At 36.4% G+C, this 23,965-nt stretch overlaps 2 protein-coding genes across 14 annotated transcripts in view; one reads left to right on the top strand and one right to left on the bottom strand.

Moving 5' to 3' along the window:
* NUP37 (nucleoporin 37) overlaps positions 1-20,477 on the bottom strand; it is a 33,472-nt gene extending 12,995 nt beyond the window's left edge. For 5 of the 12 annotated variants that reach the window (XR_012674697.1, XR_012674704.1, XM_075157441.1 and 2 more), the window contains exons 1-5: positions 20,125-20,214; positions 18,551-18,770; positions 16,181-16,305; positions 15,118-15,190; positions 8,343-8,437 (exon numbers count right to left, since the gene is read on the bottom strand). Coding sequence is in view for 6 of the 12 variants with exons in the window: in XM_075157441.1 (XP_075013542.1) it covers positions 8,343-8,437; positions 15,118-15,190; positions 16,181-16,305; positions 18,551-18,706 (449 nt within the window). In the remaining 6 variants the exon portion in view is untranslated. Of the gene's footprint in view, positions 1-8,342; positions 8,438-15,117; positions 15,191-16,180; positions 16,306-18,550; positions 18,771-19,501; positions 19,839-19,906; positions 20,215-20,298 lie in introns of those variants that run through there. The other 7 variants (XR_012674703.1, XR_012674699.1, XR_012674700.1 and 4 more) reach the window with 7 other exon arrangements.
* Positions 20,223-23,965, top strand: part of PARPBP (PARP1 binding protein) — a 56,873-nt gene continuing 53,130 nt past the window's right edge. For both annotated transcript variants that reach the window (XM_075157417.1, XM_075157425.1), the window contains exons 1-2: positions 20,223-20,339; positions 21,732-21,884. In XM_075157417.1, the coding sequence (XP_075013518.1) occupies positions 21,735-21,884 (150 nt within the window). In that variant the 5' untranslated portion in view covers positions 20,223-20,339; positions 21,732-21,734. The remainder of the gene's footprint in view (positions 20,340-21,731; positions 21,885-23,965) is intronic.

Genomic DNA, 23,965 nt, shown 5'->3' with positions numbered 1-23,965 from the left:
AACCTGACAACTGTTTAAAAAATGAAATATCTACTTGATTAGGTAATTTAGAAACATACAATACTTTCTTCTAATGCCAAAAATTTTGCCTTGTAGATTTGTCCAAGTCAAATCAACACTTTCCATGTGTATTTACTGTGCAGGGAGAAAATTATGATATAACAGAAGACGGTGAATCATTTTGGCCAAAGGAGCATGCCATCATGTTTCCTTCCCTGAAGTGAGTGAGGTTATTAGGTGTTGAGACAGAAATTTATGCTTTCTACCTCCCTAACTTTGTTATTTATAAAATGCCAAACTTGTATCTCTTATTTTGTAAGAATGGTAAAATTGTTAGTGACAAACAGTATAGGAGAGTGAAAAAAGGATAAACGTCCCTCTTATATTTTCTTCTTTCTTTATCAATAACAAAGATGGTATCATTTAGTTTTGGGGAAAAAAAAAAAAACACATATCAAAATAGATCCTTGACCAAATGCATCAAGTCCATGCTGGTATGGAAGTTTACAATTACATATGTGTTCAATTAACTCTTTTCAATATTTCTTTGTGACTAACCCAAGTAAAAAATGTGCAAAGACCAAAAATTTAGCCAAACTGAATTTCAGTTACTCAATTACTCACTAATCATAACCAAATCAGCTACAGATGCTAAAAAAACCCTCCAGTTTTGTCCACATTCCTATCACGTAAATCAATCCAAAAAGACTGAGCATTTTGTCTCCCATTCAAAGCCCTTGAAACTTTACTAATGTTACGATGATTTTATACCAGAGCCAACTAGTGTCTACTTTTCTCCAAACATCCTTATTTTTTGTAACCCTGCAATGTGTCACCCTCTTACTTCTCCTCCTCCCCCCCCTCGTTGTATAGACTTGTTACTGGGCTTGTGGTATTTTTTTTCTATTTAAAAAAGCTTCTACAGTAAATTTAAAGGAGAAAAGGTCGAACAACCACAGTTGAAATAAGGGCCGAAGTTTGAATAATGGAAAACCTCAAAAATAATACGTAATCTGCTCAGGAAATTCATTATTTTTTAAGTAACTAAGGACTAAGAAATTATATGCTGCAGTGCTCACAAAATTTAAACTCACATAAAATACATATAGTTGCAAATGCCGTTACAGAAAATTCTTGATATATTAGTAGATTTCTCTTGTCACTCACATCCTATGATTAAACAAACAAATGACAACTGCAGTTATCTCAAAGTGCAAAGATATTCAAACTACGTTGGAGCAACTATATTGTATGTAGCATGCATGAATATGGATAATGACATGCTGCATATGTGCAGTAATTTTATCACACAATGGACTTTTATTAAAGTTGGCAAAGTATTCATTAGAACATCTGAAAACCTGCCTTGTGGCAATGGAGATTATCCTTATTTTATATTCTAACTTCCTGAATTCTGATTAATTCTAACTGGAGAGCAAAACCAAATCCTAACTGAATAAAAATCATCATTTGCAATAGTAAAAGAACAAAACTATATTGTAACCTCCAGGCATTTCTCAAATCCCCAGAAGATGGAATTCTTTCAACATAAGATTTCCAATTTTGGTGAGCGGGGTGGGGGCTAGAACAAACCTTGACATCTGATACCATTCCCAACCACAAAGCATGATCAACTATACTATTTGCACTATTGCTCAGAGATTACTGTCTGACCTACTCTTAAAAATGCCCAACATGTTTTTGTTTTTGTTTGTTTGTGGGTTTTTTTAATAATATCTAACTTAAATCACCCCTGAAAAGCCTAGAGGACTATGGAGAAGGGAGAGATTCCTGTTAGAGAGATCACACAACAAAGGTAAAGAGTGAAGTTGTTCCTCATTGAGCACAAGGAGTGAGGAGAGGAATATCTCAGAAAAGGAAAATGGAAATGCAGAGATTAGTTAACACTGTGGAGAATACAACCAACATTGGCCTTGTCTCAGGTCTTCTGCCAACTCCATATGGAGGTGGTTATCAAAGATCCGAAGAGGATACTAGGTAGGATATGAAAGAACAGAAGGCTGAAGTGGAACTGTAGAAATCCCCTCTAGCTCTTCAGAAGAAGAGAAAGGTGTAATATTAAAGATAATTTCTATACATTTATTTTATTTTATTTATGACAAAATAAAGAATTTAAGTTTTTATAAATCAGGTAATGCGCTGCCCAACTAACAGTTCACCACTGCAGAATCTGTAGCAGAATTAGGTAGCAGAACTCCCTGTTTCACACTGTGTGAAACAAGCCACAAAAATGGTTGCGTGGGGAGAAAGAGGAAATTCATCTGTGCTGCCTAGCACTAGTCCACCAGGCACAGCCATCTTAAACTATCTCCTGACTGTACATACAGGTTCCTATATTTGTGCCTGTAGAGCATTTCCTTCACTTATTTTTGATCCATGAAATAAAAGCCTTTTCATAGAGTAAATATGTAAATACTCTTTCAGAAAGCTGACCGATGTTCACCATTTTCTTCTGGTGGTCAAAGGAAATGTCAATGTTGTTAAAGAATTAGTAACTAGAATCTTCCAGATTTTGGCATTAAAATCCATGTTACCTCCAGCTTCTTGTAATATCTACTTGGATATGTAAGCATTGACCTATTTTTCACTGGTAACTGTGGGATGTAATTCTGACTATCCCCTGCTATGTTGGTAGAAGTGAGAGAGGCAGGGGAACTACACATGTAGTATATCTCAAGCACCTCAACTGACTGTTCTTCGCTAACATGCATTTCAGAACATGCACACTCAGAAAAAAGTCCCAGAAATACACACTACACTACTACTACTATTAAAATACCCTTAAAATTATCTGAAGCAAAACCAGCGACTGAGCAGTATTTTTGCAAAAATGTGAAGCTTCAGTTGTATCCTTTCAACCAAAGAAAAATCAGCTATTAGAGTTATCAGCTTATTGTTTCCAATGTAGATGTAAGACTAAATGCTTCTGTGGGATGACTGTTACTGAGAAACTCAACTACAATTCTGCCAATGAGTTTCTAAAATACAAGGTAACTGCTAAACAAATCTATGCAATGATTTCTATTTAAAACAATTTATAGGCTAGACTATGTTCTAGGACTGTGTGACCCTTAACATAAGTCATAATGCATCACACAGGAAATAGCTACCATTTCATCTGCATATTTTGAAGACTTCCTAACTAAAGGCTTATTCCACACTTAAGACCAGACTGAAATAACGTTCTAAACATTTGACTCGGAAAGTGATTTTTCTTTTAAGCCGACTGGATACTGTAACAGGAGACCAGTTAATACTGGCATAGTGATTGTGAAATACAACAGCAGTTGTTGGTAAATACTTGCATCGTGGCTCTAAAGTATAACAGAAATTTTGTAAGACTTCATTTGGGGGTAGCATACAGGGATGCATGCAAAAAGTGTGCAAAGTCAAAGACTAGACTTCTTAAAATAATCCAAGACTCTCCTTTATTTTCATCAATTATAATGCATAACCAGCTTGATAATTGTAATCAGCATACCTCAGAAAAGAAAAATATTTTGGTATGACATTTCTTATATGAAGAGACACTGGGGAATCACACAAACAGATAAAGATAGGACAACATGAAATAAGATACCTTTTTTAAAATTTTGGCAAAAACCCATAATTGAGTGCACTAGGAATATGAAGATACAAATAAAATACAATTTTGGAGGCAGGAATAAGTGAGAATGGCAACTTTTCAATATAGCCAAAGACTGAAATATTTATTGAATTAACAAGGTAAAACTTAAGTGCAACAAGCGCTGGCAACACGTTAAAGGACACAAGACGCAAAAAAACCAAACAAGAGTTACCATTGGCTTTTCTTCGTATTGTCTAGAGAAAGACCTACACAAAATAACTAAGACATAAGAGTACCATGTAAACAAGTACACTACAGATTAAAAAACCCTAAGAACAGACAAAACACTACAATAAATTTTGAGACTCTAGTTAATTTAGTTTCCAGTGATACCAAACCCTTCCCCTGAATCCCAGTCCAGGGAGCAAAACTGGCATTTGTGGTATGTGCAACAGAGAAGGCTGAACTTGACATTGACTGATAAATAAATTCACAAAGTCCTTCTCTATGAAGCAACATGAACCACGGCATACGTAACTGAAGAGAACTTAGAAAGGAATCAAAGGGCAAGTACATTCACAGATAAAGTGGAAGATAAGTCAACTGTACGTTCTTTTCTATTACACACACAAAAAGAGAGAAAGATTATGTAGTTTAAGGAATAATAAAAAAAAGAAAAATAGAGAGGGAGGGAGAGAGAGGGATGGATGAGTCCTTTTCAGCTTTTTAAAATACAAGCAATCCAGCACTTGGTGACCATAAGAAATTGCCATGCTGCCATTGTTAAGGGCCTGACACTGTCAGTAATCTTTCAGTTCAATATGAGGATGGAGTATGAGGTGGTTATCTATCAGATTGAATTAACCTTTTAACAGTCAGAGGTTAATTTTTAGCATGCATATGAGACTAGTGGGTTTTACCAGGATGGTATTTTTCATGAAATAATTCAAGAAATATCAGATAATGTCAAAAACTACCAATAGTGGAGGGGTGTCTGTTAAGCTCATGCCGTTTTCCAAACATTTCCTATGTTCTTTTTGCAGAGGCTTCATTAAGTATCAGAACAAAATGATTTGTACATCTGAATCCCTGCAGCCTCCTATATTGTGTTTCCAAATCATAACGAAAAAGCCAGCAATTTTTTTTTTTTTTTAATTAAGAGGGAGTTGTGCACACAATTCTCATTACAAAGCAGGATACACATGTTCCTATACTTAATGCAAATGTTCAAAGAAGTGTATAATGCTTTACAATTTTCAGGAATGAAAGGAAATATTCCTTAAAGCTGTCATAAAAGATTTTTTCTTATTCATTAAGCATGCTCTTATGATACCAAGAAATGGACAAATTACTTTAATTACACATAAATATTATGTAGAATTTTGAAACTGAGATACGAAAGGTAGATCATGAAGAAAAAACAACTAGATTTGAAGGAAGACAATTAGATTAAATCCAAGAGGTAATTTACTTTTCTTTTCTGCCAAGACCAAGTTTGGCTTTCAGCAGAAATGTATAAATATCCTAAATTTGATTTTTTTAATGTATACACAAGATATTTACTTTTATTTATTTTTACTTCCATTATACTCAATATGTTAATACATATGGCTTATAAATTGCCGTGGTTTAACCTGGCAGCCAGATACCACGCAGCCGCTCGCTCACTCCACCCGCCTCGGCGGGGCGGGGAGAGAATCGGAAGGGTGAGAGTGAGAAAAAACTCGTGGGTTGAGATAAAGATAGTTTAATAGGACAGAAAAGAGAAAATAATAATAATAATAATAATAATAATAATATACAAAATGAGTTTAACTCTAGCCCAGCCGAAACCAGGACATAAATAAAACCGATTCAATTTTTTGTTTAATATAATAGTAGTTATTTTAACTATTCCCTCTGCCAGTCTCTTACCATTTCCTTTAGAATTTTGCAATCAAGCTTTAAAAATAATTTTATTTCGTATTTCTATTTTTTCAGAAAGAGTAAAGCAATTATGAAATGTGTAAAAAAGTGAAATACAGCAAATTTTACAATTACAATATTCTGCCGAAGATATAAATTAACTACATGCTTGTGAACAGCTACATCCATCTTGGAACATAGCCATCCTTGGGACAAAATGAAGGAAGTAATATACGATATTTAGGACCCAGGATTTGAATTTTTCAATCAACTTTGCAGATGTAATTTTTAGCTACAGGAATTTTGACCCTTAATATAAATGCAGTTGTGAGTAACTGCAACATGGTGGGTTTTATTAAGTCTTCCAAAGGTGTCTTCTTTCAGAAAAGCAATTCTTTTTAAGGTTATATTAGTTTTGAGATTGTCAGTGCAGGGAAATGCGATATTATTAAAGCGTACAGCATATTTACATACCAACACCTCTTCACTTGTCTATGAATGCACATAACACTTTTAATCACAACTACATAACATAGCTGGCTACAGCAATTCTTCTTACGCAAGAGTATTTTTAATACAGTTCTATTTCACAGCTGGGAAAAAGTCTTCTGTTATGAGACCAACAAGGCCAACAAAGACTACATGCAAAAAACAAGAATTCCTTAATGACATCGCAGCAATTTGAAGGAAAGAACATTGAATATAACCAGTATCTGACTTACACTGTGTCTCTTCCAACCAAAATGACTGAACCCAGCTCTAAGATGTCACTGTTGCAGCAGCTTGTGGCAAGATTGTTTAGTGCATGAAAACTGAAAATCTGAGTTCCTTAGAGATCTCTGCTAAACTTACTACTGAGTGAAAACCAGGGAAGATCTAAACACGTTTGTATATATTCTGTACATACTGAGACATTGTATTAATGTTTTTATTAAGACTTTATTAAGACTTAAAACTGGAACTCTAACTATACCCAAACACTCAAAACTTCATGTTCTTGTACTAATTGTACTAGAACTTTATGCCAAAGGTATTAACAGATGATGTATCCTGAGAACAATTTCAGGATAGAAACTCAGTACAGACAGAAGAATTATTCCTCTTCTTACATTACTGCTGAAGCAAATTACACAGTAAGTAAAGAATGATTTTGGTAAGTCCCAAGGAATGCATTTTCCATTAGTTTTGAAAGTGTAACCTTTAAATTCAATAAAAAAAGTCTTCACGCTCCACACGCATGAATGGAAAAAATAAGAACTCAAGTAGCCAAAAAAAATCCTACTTATTTCCCATGGCTTTTAAGCAAAGACTTTATGGTTTACTGCGTAAAATGTCTTTCAGAGTTACTAAGTTGAAATCTTGATAGTATACATCAATGATATAATTTTTATCTCCTTTTAATTTAGTATCAATTAGACTACTGGTTTTAAAATAGTTCTCTTTCATTCCAGGAACACTGAGCATTTCATAAAATAAACAAAAAAAGCCACACATTCAAACAGCTCTTTGCTGAATAAGCCCAATATTAGTTTAGATTTAATGAAGAAATCAAGGATAGGAAATAAATCAGAACAAGCTATTAATAAGTCATACATTTCTACTATTCATACCTAATGATTTTGTTGGGAATATGGACAGGGTGTCTATGGAAAATCTGCCTACTGGTCAAAGTAGTATTTCTGAGTTCCCTAGGGGTGTTAAAATCACAGGCCTTTTAGATTTTCAATTTATGTGGGACAGAGTAGCTCAACTAAAGCTATTAAACTGTGATTTATACCAGTTGATGATCTACCCTTTACAAAATCTCATACACAGAGTCATCATTCTAAGAGCTATTCCCTTCTCTCTTAGCAGGCAGAAGATGGCTTAAGTGAAAAATGACTTTTTTTCCCCTGAGTACTACCTGGTCATTTATATAGGAATTGATATGGTGGTAACTTCAAAGAGCAAATATATAATTCATATAATCAGAGAAAAAACTAGAACAGTTCCTTAATTGAGACAAGTTTTGAGTTATCACAGCTATTACAAAGAAAAGTCAAAGATGATGCTTTCTCAAGTCTCTTGCTGCTATTGCAGTGACTTGCAAAGCCTGCATATCTGCCCTCCTGATCTCTCCAACTGTGAGCTGCATTGGAGGGATAATAGCAGCTTTATATATTCATGTGCACTACTAGAAGAGGGGGATGGGAGACCTTTTGACAAGGAAAAACTCCTGTACTACCAAACCTTAACCAGCATTTTTCAAAGTATTTAACCATGTTTTCCCTTTTACTTCCAGTTACAACTAACTAAATACATGGGTTTGAAGCAGCTATAATCATGTTGTTACGAGCTGCCAGTACCACTGTATTAGTATGGTACTCTTCTTAGGCTGTGTAATCCCACCTCCTAGTAAGGCTAAAAATTTGGGTAAGCGGACAAGTTCACATACACGTACTGTTTTAAACTTGACTCATCTGATGACAGAATGGATGAGAGGGTCTGTACAGTTCAGTGCTGAGCTATGCATGTCTTCTCTCTCCTATTCTCATGCCTTTTATTCCTATCCCACCAGGGGAAATTATAGTGTACGTAATTCCGAGACAGACCAGTTTTCTTCACATTGTATCTAGTTAGCTCAAAATGTTGCTTTGAAAAAAAACCAACAACCCACAAGTCACAATAAAAAGCCAGTCCACAACCTAGTTAACAAGACTAGTTCACTTGTTGTCTTGATAGTGGGCCATGCAGGCCCACTAAAAATAAATAAATAAACGCTTATTTATTTAAGCAAGCATATAAAGCACTCAGGCACAGAAAAAGCCTAACACTACTATTTCAATAATATTTTGAACAAAATGCATACCTGCAGGTGTGATCATCACTTACACTTGCAACTTCTTGACCTTCTTTGGGAGCAAACACCAGATCATTAATGTAATCTGAGTGGCCATCAAATGTCTGTCAATCAGAAAAAAGAAATACTTTTACCTTAGAGCTGACTGTTCCATCAGTCCACAATGTATTTAATAGACCCACTAAAGGAAAGATGTATAACCATTAAGATAAAGCTATCATTTTATATGGAAGGTAAAAAAAGTATTTATCAGTAACTGGCGTTCTTTAAAATATCTAATTCATGTGTAGATTCATACTGTAGGTGAAAAGACTCCCCACTATTCCTTGTAGTTACTACAGAGGTCAGCTCAATACTCTGGCTTGACAGAGATCAGTGAATCACACCAGGACTTTTTATTCTCCTTTCAACCACTGAATTTTGAAGGTAGAAAAGAATAAATCTCAGAAAGAGGAGAATGAACAGGAAGTGAATGTATGCATGATGTACATATCTTAAAGAACTCTGATTACTGGTAAGTAACTCTTATCTCTGAATAGTAGTTTTTACTAGGGGTTCCTGCAAGCAGCAAGAGAGTTTCTTCCTGAAGAAGCAATAAACCAGCCACTTGTCCATTGTATGCCCTTTTCCAAGCAGTCAGAACACAAATTGCCTAAGAGAAGATGTCCACTAAAAATGGCAGACCAAAAGGCTACCTTTAGAAAAAACAGTGAAAAAACTCTCAGTGAAAGAAGATGGAACAGAAGACAATGCACGCTGAAGACTTTAAGAGAACCAAAAATGAGGAACAACAGTACAAGCAAAAAACAGGCAAGCCATACAACACCTTAGCAATTAAGCACAATTTCCATTAAGCATTTGAGAAGAACAGACACAGTGCTTTGTGTGCTCTGCTTTATATGCTGTTGTGCTAAAGAGGAAAGAAAATGGGGTATAGTGCACACTCTTCTTTTACTGTGAATTAATAGATCATCCATTCTCAAGTAATAGGATATGAGCACTCATGGTGTGAATGTACATGTGAACTGTTACTCAAAAGCAAACATTTACAGTTGCATCAGAAAGCATGAAGTAATTTCAAAGTGAACCTTGTTACAGTGCAATTGTTCTCGCCTGAAGCTTCTTAATCATGACATTTTTATTTCAAAGTACTGAAAATAATTTATCTATAACAAAAACCAACTTAGCAGCATAGCTTTTCTGAATAAAAGCAAAATCCCAGTTTTAGTAAAAATTAAAAGTTAGATAATTTTTACATATTTTGAAGGCTTTTCAGCTATCTTGGCCGTGGTATCAAGACACCTTTTTCTTCTCAATTTTATTAAGTGTTTTGTACTTATCTACAGACATCAGTAATCTTTTGTTTACAGTATCATCAAAAACCTAAGTTAAAGAACTTATACACATTTAGCATTAAGCAAGCATGCAAAACTCATCTCATTTAGGGTGCTGTCAAAGTTTAAAGCCCATTCAAATTCATTCAAATGGGGACTAGGTATGAATAAATTATCTCTGGTCTCATTATAAAATCTGTAGCTAGTTAAGATACCAGTTTGCTCCATCTGAGGATTTATACGTATTTTCCCTCATTAACTATATCTATGGTCTTTTTGACAGAAATCTCACTTAAAATTTTAAGTCAGGCAAATGTCCATGTATAGATATTGTATCTGTTACTGTTCCATCCTCTTCAGTCCCACTGATTAAATCTCAAGGCATGGCTGCTCTTGTTTTGCCCAGCAAGGTATCATAAAAAGGAGACGAAAATATCCTCTGGATAATAGCATCACATGGAGAGATTGCAGAGGAAAACAAGGTCAAATGAAAACAACCAGTTCCACAGTTTTCTGAACGGAAAACACACTGTTGCTGTTCTCTAAGTGTAGCTATTCTGAGAAACAAATGCAGAACTGATTTAAAAAAACAAAACAAAACAAAACAAAACAAACTGTCAAGCATGCACAATAACTAAATTCCCCTCTCTAAAAATTTTATGAATGCCTCATCAATTCAATACAGAAACATTTTCAGCAGCCAACTTAATTTTTTCCAATAGCTCATAATTTTATTAAAACCTAGTGGATTATACTAGAACTAATACATCCTAAGATGATGCTAAACTATTTAGACAGAAATTCCGTCTTTTGAAAATTTTCAGCATTCTGAATTCAAATTTCCTGCCTCTTTTTACTTCCACAGTTCTGATGAAATATGCTTTTTATTAAACAAAATTTGAAGCAGGAGAAGGAAGCCACAATTCATTTCCAAATGAAAACCTCAAAAGAAGAAAAAGATTTCACGAAGATCCATCAGTCATATTTTACCTTTTGTTTGTTGTTCTGTGCTTGATCCAACCCATAAATTTTGGATTAGTTGAGTTGACAAAGTAATGGAAAACTCTGTAAGCTTCAAGTTCCTTGTTGATAATTACATCAAGACAGTTTTTTCACTGGGAAAACAGAGTACTCTGTCTATCCCTCCAGAAGCAACACATACTAATTGTTTACTATAAAAGACAAAATGTTCAGAGATTACATTTTGACTGTAATCGCATACTTCCTTCAGCTTTGTTTGCACATTTTGTACCTCTCCTGAAAATCCCACGTGTAAAGTGTGCACCGTACAGTGGATCAAAGGCTTCCCTGTGTTCATCGTGGCTTCAACCTCAGGCTTATGAAATAGCTCTTCTGAGGTATCAATTGACTGTTACTAAGAAACCACTGTATCAAGCTTTATTGAAAGCCAGCTCAGCATAGCTCACCGAGTATTTATGAACATCTGAGATTTTGCAAATACTTTAAATCAGAGTTAGGTGTTACTTTTTTCTTGACAAGAAGTATAGAGTACAATGATCATCCAGGTATAAGAAATTAAGGTGATTATGGGAGACCGTATTTTCGACACTTTTTGTCCAAAAAACCCAGAAGACAGTCTCGAAGACAACCTTTTTACCGATATAAACACACTAGTCCACATTCTTCCTTTTCACTAATGAGATCCTCACTATTAGGTAAAAATATGTATTTTTAGCTGTTTTCTGATTATTTTTAACATTAGACCAAGTCACAATATGGATTTTTACTTTTTCTCAGTCTCAGTACATCCTTAATGAAGTTCTTAGACTGTTAATTCCAATGATGGAGCTGGCATAAGCAAAGCTAATAGCTTTACCGTTAAATTCAAGCCAACATTTCTCATTTGTGTTGCATAAGCACCAAATGGTCTTTAGTCTTCTGTAATGTCAAAAATGAAGATGATATCCATGATATCTTCAGCTGACAAAAATCAAATTCTATGATCCTTCTGTCTACATTAGACACTGGAGGAGCTTATTCATATCAACTGGAGTTGAATAATTAAGATATTGTAATTGCTTGTTTCCTTCCGGGGCAAAATAACTTCTATACTTCTAGTACTTACAGCTGTGGCTGTTCAGCCTAAATACCACATTCTAATGTCCAACACCGGTTGCATTAATGCATCCTCTGTGGTCTCTACACTCACTACCTATCATAAAAAATATTCTGATATGTTATACAATGCACATACTTTTGTAGCAGAAGCTTATAACTGCAAGTCAGAGTGTTTTGTGTAGAAAGAAATCCTAAGGGTAGATGAATCAGTTCTCCAATGAACCTTTTTGTATAAAAAATAATTGTTATCTTAATGGAAATGTAAATGTGGCATTTCAAGTTTATTTCTAGGCATCCAGTCAAAGCTACTGTGTAATAAATTCCCCTAAATTAGAAGTGCATGTTTTAAAGTATCATTTGTGTTGCTGAGATACCAGAAAAAAATCTTGTCAGAACTGGGAAAATAATAACCCATCATACAAATTCTATTCTGAAAAACAGCAGACTGTGCTACTGACTTGCCCCCTTTGCTTATCTGGTTGTAATATTGATAATGCATCGATAATAAGCTAGAAAAGAATCATCTCATTGGGTATATTCAAAATGATTGTTATTTTAAAAGTGTGTTGTTTGAAATCTCATTCTAATTCAGTAATAAACAGCTTACTAGAATTCTTCATTAAAATAAACTTGCATGTTAAAAGTTGAAGCTCATGAATTATCAAAGGTCTGTTTGCGTGAAGTTATTATACTGATTATTGCTCTGGAAGCAATTAGTTCCTAATAAGCTAAACAGCAGATCCCATTGGTAATTCCTAGTGTAATTCCTGGGCTGTATCCCATATCAATTTGTAAGACTCTGAAAGCTGGTGTAGACATGAAGTCTACTCTGGAAGGTATGGAAAAGTACCTTTTGCTAAGGACCAGATGATGCAGGGACAGAAAGTAGATATGAAAGTTGTGAACTATCACAGCAGTCACATTCAATTTTTGGCAAAAATTGTTAATCATTAATTAACCCCCCAATAAAAATAATTAACAGCTTTCATATTTATTAAACATGTGGAATCCATGGCTTGAACCAATGTCCACTGAAGTCAAGAGACGTCTCATTGATTTTAGCAGACAGTCCACCAGATCCCTTGTTAATCCAAAACAAAAAAAAATTAGAATTTAGATGCTGAGTTTAGCTGAATAGAGCCTGTAGTATCAGGTTCATCCATATGTTTGATTATTTCCACTTATTAACCATCCATCATCTACACTGTTATTAATGATTTCATCCATTCTCTTTCTTCTGCATGCTTACACACAGTCCTATAAATTTCTCAAATTGCAATAGACATACGTAAATAGTAAGTAACTTTACATTCTGCTAAAAATTTAAAAGATTTAATTCACAACTTAACATTAAAGCCTGTTGTCCGCAATATCATAGAACTGGCAGATATTATATAAATAGATAACTTTAATAAGGAATGACAGACATCAACTCACAATGAAACAGCATTAAGAACTTTTAGAAATATTTTGTCAGAAGTGGCACCCAAGTTGATTGTAACTATGTCAGTTATCCCACTGCCTGGGTGACAAAACCATATACGGTGATGGACCAAGCATGAAAGAAGGAAATTAAGGGTATGTGCATGTATGAAGTAACATAAAAAGTATTTTCTTTAAATAAAAGACGTTCTGTTTTCTAGTAACATCCATCTTTACTTCTTAAGCCATGCCTTTATTCATTCCATTATCAGTATGGCCACATACGTGACATCTGCAATTCACTTGGTTTCTGTATGACAAATAATATTGTCTTACTAATACAAATTACCAAACCACAAATAAAAGTCTATTATTTTCTCCTTTGTACTCAATACACAGCTCTCACCAAGAGAGGCATTATCATATTCCAAAGCACTTAAAAAGAAGGAACCCTCTCCCCCAATTTTTTAGCATTAATTAGCCTTGCTTATTCTTGGCTGAGACCTCAACAAAACAAATCCAAACTGATTAGGACAAACATCTAATTAATACTTGGACTGGGACATTGTTTCAAAGGCATAATTTTGAAGAATATATACACATCTAAGTGACATAGGAGTCAACGTGTCTTGCAAACAAAAGAAATCTCCAGAAAACCAATCTTTGGCTTATAAAGTGAAGACAGTATTTAGACCCGGCTTCTTTTATATGGTTTAAGAACACTACCATCTACACTGAAAGAAGAGGAAGTGAAATTGTATTTGAAGTAGACATTTCCTTTGTTTCTATCTTAGAAAAAAATAAGTGACAGCCTATGGGCATGTTTAGTGTACCTGTCTGCAGTTACGTACTAAATCCAGTATTCTTTCTTTAAATTTTCTAGTGTTTAAAAGAGTTGAATTGCAACTTCCAGTTCCCCATGAAAGAGAAATTACTAAATTTGCTTTTCTTATAGAGAAGTCCAATAACTAATGCCATATAAAATTTTAAAGGTCTCTATGTAAAGAAACCTTATCCAACATGGTACTTGAAATTCACCTGTGGTCCTGGTTTCGGCTGGGATAGAGTTAATTTTCTTCCTAGTAGCTGGTATAGTGCTGTGTTTTGGATTTAGTATGAGAATAATGTTGAAAACACACTGATGTTTTGGTTGTTGTAAGTAGAGTTTACAGTAAGTCGAGAACTTTTCAGCTTCCCGTGCTCTGCCAGGTGCACAAGAAGCCAGGAGGGAGCACAGCCAGGACAGCTGACCCAAACTGGCCAAAGGGGTATTCCATACCATATGACATCATGCTCAGCATATAAGCTGGTGGAAGTTGGCCGGGGGGGCAGCAATCGCTGTTCAGGGACTGGCTGGGCATTGGTTGGCAGGTGGTGAGCAACTGCATCATTCAACACTTGCTTTGTATATTTTTTTATTATTATTATTATTATTATTACTACTACTACTATTACTATTATTTTACTTCATTTTATTTCAATTATTAAACTGTTCTTATCTCAACCCACGAGTTTTCTCACTTTTACTCTCCCGATTCTCTCCCCCATCCCACTGGGGGGGGGGGAGGGGAGTCAGCGAGTGGCTGTGTGGTGTTTAGTTGCTGGCTAGGGTTAAACCACGACACCTGTAGAACGTTCTGTTTATGAGTATATTTTAGATGACCCATAAGCCTCTACTTGCTTTTCTTCAATTTGGTTAAACTCTTACATAAATACTTTTAAATCAAAAGATCATGCAGCTGATAATTACAGTTATTCTCACTTTAAATACAGAAAGGTATATACAATACAATAATTCTCCCTGGAGATAATGGATATAGTCACTGAATTGTCACAGTTCAGTGGTCTATCTCATACAGTACATCAAGCGAAATAGGGCAGAAGCAGTTAAAGATTAGACTCCACTAAAGACTAAATAATTTTTTAAAAATCAGCTTAGCTGCCCTTACCTTAAATTCATTCTTGTCCTGCAGGTCTGAAGTAAATAGCCTTAGCTTCCTATCAGATGCCGCAGTACAAAACCTACACTCAATAGACAAAGAAAAGCCCTTCAGTCAATTAACACTGCAATAGTTGACTTTTTATCAGAGTTTCCCTTTAGTTTAAACCTGCAAAGTGACACGCAAATGAAAATTCAGATTTTGGAAAAAACCCAACAACTTCTATCTTGACTTTTCTGCTTTGGCAACAAGCAGAGTTATAATTGGAACCTATCTATAAAATAGTGTGTATCAAGTGCCAAGAATACTTTTTCATGGAAAGAAACACAGAACATTTTACAAAGCTAAATCTGAATCAACTATCAATTAGCTGAAATATCTCTCATAACTGCCATTGAAATGTTCCTTGGAGGAAGTTAATTGGTAAAGCACAAAAAAGAACCCTCATTATCAATGTTTTAAAATACCGAAACATAAATCAATAAACGAATTTCTAACATATTTTAAGTAAAAGACTATACAAAAATGTAGCGGTAAGCAATCATCATAATTTTGAAGAGGCTTACAAGCTATTGAGAACATTTTAATTCTTAAGTGCATATTTAATAGTTAACTATCTTTCTAGATTTACACCTCAATGGGTCTCACAAATAGCATCTGACCTACTCCTAAACACAACCCATATGATGCAGACCATTACATACAACATTATAAAGCAGGCCATTACAATAGTGTCATCCTTAGTAAAGTTCTTAAAAGAATTCCTTCTTCACAGATCTACAAAGAACGAACTGACTGCATTTTACATTAAAATAATGAATAAGGAAAAAAAAATTATTTACTGCTAGTTCACTGGGGGGAGGGGCAAGGGGCACAAGAAGTCGAACAAAAAAAAACCAAAAAAAGAATGACTCTAAGAATGAAACTGTTGTTCTACTGAAGTGTTCAGAGACTTCGTCAGTGATTTCTGAAGAGTTAGATTTCACCCATAAGCTTTAAACTTAGTCTAATAGTAAGGAATTAGGGAAAACAGGTAAGAGACTCACTCATTTTCCTCATTTATTATAAATACCTTATCTGGGGGGGTAAAGCATCAAGTCTAGTTTCTGGACTCCATGCTATAGCATCAACTCGGATTCCATGATGAAACGTTCTTAGTGTCTTATATTGCATGCCTTCCACTTCCGCATCCTCCTCCTATAGAAATATTGTAGTTAGCTAATCCAGAACAATGTCTTGATGACTTCTAACAATTCAGATTGATATGAAATTGAAAGGCTTTCAAGTTACATGTATCTGGGATCTGTTTCGATTGTAACCGCCTCAAAGTGAAAACCTGGAACATAAAATACTAACTTGAAATATGTAAGTACTTAAAAATACATGAAATTATTTCAGTCTCAAGCCAGAGGCTAATGCAGAGGACAAAAATCAGAACTGAGCTACAAAGATGCTGAGCCCATTCTTTGTACGAGTAGTATCTTCACAGATACAACTAAAGCTGCTCATAACAACATGGTAAGTAAGTACACACTGCAATGAGAAGAAACAATAGGAACAAAAGCAAGCACATCATTTAGGCTATCTTCTTTCCAAGTTGTCTTTACACTATGGAAAAATGCTAGCACTTCCAGAACAACATTCTTCAAACAGCAGGAGCTAGAAATGTACCCTCTGACAACTGAACATGACCAAAATTACTAACTTGTCTATTCTTCCCACTGATGAGCACACTGGATGGTGGGAAAGATGAAACAAGAGTTGGGGTTGTGGACTCAGTCAATCAGTTGACCTCCAAAAAACTTTTAAAAGTTTTCAAAACATTTAATCGAGTACCTCAAAGGATATTTCTACAAAATTTTCTCTATGTCACGATTCTGCTTTAAGGTAAAGAACCTCTCTGTATGCCCTCTGCATAATGTAGAGGCTAGGAAGAACCTAGCTGAGGAAGCATGAAATTATCCAGAGTTTTTCAATGCTTCTTGAAGCAAGGAGCAAGAACAGCATTTTCTTCCCCTACTTTGAAATACTCAATGACACCACATGTGGAAGGGAAGGCAGGATATGAAAATTACAGGAAAACTACCTTGTACCAGTGGTTGTCAAAATTTTAATCAGTTCCTTTTCAAGGTCTACACCAGAAACAAGATAGAGGGCCATACAGATTACAATAGGATTTTGTGGTTAGCACTAGGTGCTTTTCAGAAAATTTCCAACAGTAAGACTTTGGGGAATAATAATAATAAAAAGACCAGTTATGCTGTTATTCATATTAGAAAAAGTACACAATTAATACTGTATAATAGCGAAGTGAGTTGAAGATTAAAAATAGATTCCAAAGAGAACAGTTGCCTCCTATTGATAATCAAGCATCTAGGCAAAAAAAACCCTAGTTAAAAAAAATCTTACACAGGATAAAAATACACAGTACACAGTATTTTACATTTTAAAAACTTTCATAATATGATGACTCTATATAATTTCAAGGTAATAAAACATATTTTACTGTTTCTAATAGTCTGTGAGAGAGATCCAATAAAAACAATTGGGAAAGCAAAAAAAAATTTTGGTAATTATTTCTACAGTCCTTCCTTAAAAGAAATAGCTATAAAAATAACATAGGAACTTTAGTTGTAAAGTTGAAAGTAGTTGTAATCTTTGCCGTTTCGCAGGCTAACTGAAAGCTTTAGAAGATAATTTAATCTAAATAGCAAATGTACATAGAACAAAATATAACTGTGCAAAAAAGGAGCCAATTACCCTGTGATGATAAAGAACAATGTACAGCAAATATTAAGTCACATATTTCCAAAGTTGCGTGCTTAAGTTCTCAGATAGCAGTCTCCAACATCAGCAAGAGACATTAAAATGGGATTACTCTTCCAGTAGAGCACTCCTGTTTTCTTTGCAGTCTGTTCAGGGAGTGCAGTATAGGACAAGAGGTAACGGTTTTAAACTGAAAGAGGGTAGGTTTAGATTAGATATTAGGAAGAAATTCTTTACTATGAGGGTGGTGAGACGCTGGAACAGGTTGCCCAGAGAAGTTGTGGATGCCACATCCCTGCAAGTGTTCAAGACCAGGTCAGATGAGGCTTTGAGCAACCTTATCTAGTTGAAGATGTCACTGCCCACGGCACGGGGGTCAGACTAGATGATATTTAAGGTCCCTTCCAACCCAAACCATTCTGTGATTCTATGATTCTATTCAAAAGGAACTTTATACCAGCAGGATGGTAATTTATACCAATATGTATTTTATAGATATATTTTCTTGAAGAACAAATATCCCAGACTTGTTAATGTAATAAACAAGTAAAACCCTCCCCTGATTACATGGGGAGGGGAAGAAAGAGGAAAGCGACCAGGGTCTTTATGCAGTAGAGGTGCTGGCAAAGTAAGCTTCAGGAAGCAACTAATAAAATCAACAATAACACAAACTAACCTGAAATCTGCACGTCCCAACAACTACGTAATTATTGCCACCATATGCAATGAGTGAACATGCATCTCCACTATCAAATGGATTGAATTTTACCACGTGCACATAATCTTCACAATCCACAGTGTAAGCAGTGTTTCTAGTAGAATCTTGCTTCATTTTCAGTGGACTAAGTCAAAGTATCACGGAAGTGATGTCTTCTCCAGGATGAAAATCTACATTCCTACATAGAAAGTTTTAAAAACCATGCATTACTTATTTGCATAAAGAAAAAATGTAAAAGGTATTTGTGGCACAACAAATCAAAATTTCCTGTAACATCATATTTAAGAACACAAAAGGTGCACTTAACCTCATTATTTTTAGATGTAGCATGTAGTTTCATCAATCAAAAGATTAACTAACCTAATAACATACATTCAAAACCGTCTCTACAGATTTCAGCAATAACTGCAGATTTTGTGCTACAGTTGGCAACCCAATACCAAGACAAAAAATTAAGTATTTGTACACACCAGAAGTCACATACAGAATTCTTAAATTTTCAACCAAATAACAAGAAATGATACATTACTACCTTCAAATTCTCTTTACTTGTGTACCTCTTTAAAGACTGTACATGTCTAACTAAAAGCAGAGTTAATCAAGGCTGCAAAACTGTAAGTGAGAATACTGTCATGCATAATATTTAAACATGGTTTCACGGCTTAAGCCACCCCAACTGTGGACAGAGCACCTATACCTCTGTGTACCAAAGAACTTGTACTTTACTGTATTCAACCAATTTTCAAGAAAATCAGGTTCCTGTGCTAGACCACAAGAGGCCGAGATACACAACTGATTTCATAATCACTCCTTTTAGTCCCAGTACAGATTTGACACTAGTTTAAGCCTTTTTAGGAAATCGGACCTTTAATTACACACCACGTGGAAAAACAGCTTTCAATCTCAGACCTTTGACAGACTTCGCTGCGTTAACGATCTGAAGGTCTTAGCATCCAAGACTGAATATTTTGCTTGGGAAACACCCAGGTTTGACACGGGCATCACTGAGACGTAAAGAGACTCTCCATAGTTCCAATGTTTATTTATTAATTAATACGACAAACCACCACATTAACATAAATACTTTAGCCGTATAGCTTGTATAACTATGCTCCTATGGCCAAATGCAAATTTTAACCCTGTAGTTTTCTTCCCTTAAGACTTCCCACGAACACAGGCCGCCTGACTAGCTTTAAGTGAAAACACCAAGAATGCTATTAGCTTCACTCCTTTAGGAAACACAATTCGAACAACTGAGCCGTGTGGGTGCCCGTCACCTTCCCCCCCCCCCCCCCCCCCCCTTTAATCTCCTACTTCCTCCTTTTCCTTTCAGGGCCCGGCTGCTGCTCCCGAGCGAGGCTGCCAGAGACTGTGCGCGTCCCACAGCGCTACCGGTCCTCAGGCGAGGGCAAAGGCCCGGGCTCGTCCGCACAGCGGCTAGGCCGGCCCAGCTCCTGGGTCTGACCGGGCGAAGCTCCGAGTTGCCCCTCACCCCAGGACGGGACGCCCCCCTACCCCCGCCTCACACGCGCCTCTGCGGCCCCAAATCACCCACCAGCACCGCCACCGCCTCTCCCAGCTAGCAGCACCTCCCACCCCAGGAGCAGCAACCCTGTGCTTCCGGGTCAACGTCTCCCACTCTCTAATTGGGCAGCTGCGGAGGGTTTAAATTTAAACCGCCGGTGAGGGCAGTTACGCGTTCTAACCGTCTCGCTGTGCGAGCGGCTGTATCCTCCCGGCCACGCAGGTAGCTCCGCTAGCAAAGCAGGAGCGCTTCAGCCGGTCTGCGGGTGGGGTGTAGAGGCTGCGGCCCTCCTCCCGGAGGGGCGGCGGTGCTGCGGCTTTGTGTTGTGCCTCAGGCGGGGGAGCTGCGCAAGGCTGGACCGGGGAGGGGGGGGACCCTGAGGCGGCCATAGCCGGGAGTTTTCGGCTGGGGGAGCGGGACGGGGGGGGCGGCGGCGGCGGTAACGTCGGCGGTAACGTCGGCTCTTAGGGTTTAGGATTTGAGGCTTGTTTCTCAGGCTTTTTGGCTTGTTCGGGCTGTTTCGCTGGGCGCTGACTCCAAGTGACAGGTCTTGTCCCTTGGAAACCTCTCTCGGGGCGGGGGGCGGAGAGAGAGAAAGCCTCCGGAGAGATTTTTGTCTGTCCCACACTGACTTGCACCTGCCCACCTGTTTCATACTCTATGGCCCGCATGTTTCGTTCATGTCAACATAGAATAATAAAGTAGGTTGTTCCCTTCAAACAGTTTGGAGAGCAAGTAATTGCAGTTGCTGTTACAGTCTTGCTTGTTACCTGATGTCTCCTGTTTTCCCTGCCCCTCTCCCACGCTTCATCATTTTTCCTGATCGTACCAATCACCAAAAAACCCGTGTGGACTGTGCCTTAGCTAGGTGAAATAAGGGGAAAGGTTGGGTTTGTGTTCTGAAAGCAAATGGTATGGGTACTGTCACTGCAGTGTTAGGGAACTGTGTTTCAGGAAAGAACGAGTTTAAAGAAGGCAAATTTTTTAAAGAGTCTTATGTACCTGTGTCTTGACAAATGCAAGAAGATGAAAAAGACCAAAGCATGAAGCAGTCAAATACAAAACTGATACTGGAACTCATTGCCAAAGGAAGTAGGGGAGATAATGACCTATGGAATGAAAAAAAAAAAAGACTACATAGGTAACAAAAGCATTTAAAGATGTCTTTGCTAGTAAGTCATAGAAATATTAAATATCTTGTTTTCAGGTCTAAAACATTCTGATAGACACTGGTCTGAATGTATAGTGAATGCGGATAGTACAGAAGACTCTCTGGGGCGTTCAGACTGGCTGGTTTCAGAGACAAAAGGCTATCGTATTTGTGATAACGTTTATTCTTTTATGTTGGTGTAATGTACAAGGAAAGTAAGGGGTTTTCATGAAGACATGTCACAGATAAGCACTTTTAACCCTTTCTCTTCATAGTTGCTCTGTCATAGTGAGGCAAGTCTCACTAGACTTCTGGTTTAGCGGGAAGAGTTTATTCTAGGAATTCGATCTGCAAGAAGATGCAACAGGATTTGCACAGTTTATCGGAAGGTAAAGACGCGCTTGGCCTCTTGCATGGTTATATTCATTTTTATTTCTCTTAATTATTTCTATCTTCTACTCTAGACAATGATTGCTTTCCAGCAAAAAATTTTAAACATGATCAAGTGTTTCCGAAGACAATGGCCTTTATTTTCAAACTCTGAAAGGACTACTGTATGTGGAGCAGACTGCATGCTGATGGCGTTACAACTGTCAATGGCTGAAGTCAATAAACAGGTTAGCATTCTTTCAGTACGTTCTTGGGACTTAGTACATCTCAAACTTGGTTCATTTACTGGATTTTTTGCTTAGGCACCTACTTGAAATGTCTGTTTTGGTCACTTCATTGTTGTTTTAACTGAGGGTTTTAACTGAGATGCAGCAAGGCACTAAAATTAATATGGTTAAGTACACTGTTGAATGAGGGCTTAGAAAAAGAACTGCAAGACAGAGGAGAGGATGGAAGTGTTTTAAGTGTATATCTGAGTTCTAAACGTTAATATTAAATCCTAGTGTATTTTTCCTGATCATGTAACTTCTGTTTATTTCCATCAAATGTTTCTTTTGTGCTGTGATCAGGGTGGGATAACTATGGCATTTGGGATGCATCTTTTTTTCTGAGTGCTATGAAAATGCTTTGGAATGACATGAGAATATAAAACTGATTTGATGTAGGCTGCATGAGTTGTGCTTGCAGCAGTCCGTTCTTGGCTGCTGTTTTTCCTGAGGTTCATCAGATGAAAACCTATACATATAAGTTGTGAGTGTGCACCCAGTACCAGTAGGAAATATATGGCCTTCTTTGTGTGTGTAAAAGAAGTGTCTGTCAAATGATGAATAGGAGATGTAACCATTAAGTGCCTCTGTAAGAAGCACTGTGGCTTCTCATAGCTGGAAGGTTAGGCATTAGCAGTCATCTGAAACATACCAAAAACTGTTGCAACATACAGTCAGGCCTTTGCATGTGTATCATCTAATGAGAACAATTGCAATAGTCACTTTGATAATCTGAAGATATCTTTTTAGGTCAATAAGCTTAATTATTGATGAAAACAAATTACCATTGTTGGAAGGCTTACCCAAATGTTGCATAGTAAATTAAACACGTAGTACAAATCTTCAGTTTAAAAAACAAAACCAAACACACCACAAACAAAAAACCCACACCAAAACCAAATCCCCAAACCAATAAAAAACCCACTTCAGTTTGTGCGCTCCTAGTTGCAACGTATTATTTAAAAAATTACCACTTGTACTGGAAGAAGCTTATATCTTGAAGAAATATTTCCAGAACTACTCTTTAACTGAACTCAATTCATCACCAGAAAAAACTTTGTAGTCTAAAATATGCAGAATGAGGGTATCTCTTGTCTAAATATTAAATATAAAACTGGTCAATTCATCCTCACTGTAATAAACATTACAGCAGAAATGTAATAACAAGATTCTACATTTGTACTTCATAGAATGTAATATATTCCAGCCAGGATCCCAGTGTCCTCACAATACCTGTGTAGGTAAAACTAGAAAATTATTGTGCATCAAAATGAGCTCTCGGAGAACTGATAAAGGACAATAAAGCAAAACTACCTGTGGAGGCAATCACTGTTTGTCATGTTTGTTGTGATTCTCAAGGGAGAACTACAAACACTTTTCCAAAGCCAACTCTGGGAACTGAAATCTGTTATTCTGTTGGATGCCAAAAATTACAGATGTGATAAAGATGATATTTTTATGGTTCATTGTTACTTCTTTTCTAACAGCTTACAATAAGCTCGTTCCTTCCCCTAGAGGTAACTAGTTTATTCCACTTTCTCCTTTTTCTCTCCTCCAGCAAAAATTCCTCTCCTCTAAAAGTATCTTTTCTTTCAGAGATGATCTAACAAAAAATAAAGCAATTATTTTCAACTCATTTAATTTTGAAATATACTGCCTTTACTTCAAATATGAAGAAAGACCAAGTGCTCAAAACCTGATTTGTTTTTTCTGATTATACTAGTTGGTCTAATAAGACAAATTAGCGGTATGTACAAACCTTGTCTTGCATATGTAGATTAAAACTATTTTAGCATTTGCATGTGCTGCCTCTGAAGTTGAATTTCTTCAGTTGGATGTCCATTTTGATGTTTATAGTGTTAGAGTAAAATATGGCTGTTTTATTTTGTTCAGCACTGAAACTTCAAACTAAGATGCAGAGTATTACAGTTGTAGGCATGTCCCTTGTTAGGTCTCTGATTTAAGTACAATAATTTCGTATTGTTAACGATGGAATAGAAGTCTATTATGATAAAGTCAATTAGTGCAAGAAAAATAACTGT

The sequence above is a fragment of the Calonectris borealis genome, chromosome 1 (genome assembly GCF_964195595.1).
Source record: "Calonectris borealis chromosome 1, bCalBor7.hap1.2, whole genome shotgun sequence".
Taxonomy (NCBI): domain Eukaryota; kingdom Metazoa; phylum Chordata; class Aves; order Procellariiformes; family Procellariidae; genus Calonectris; species Calonectris borealis.
The sequence above is the reverse complement of the archived record's forward strand: the minus strand, read 5'-3'. Positions and strand labels throughout refer to the sequence as shown.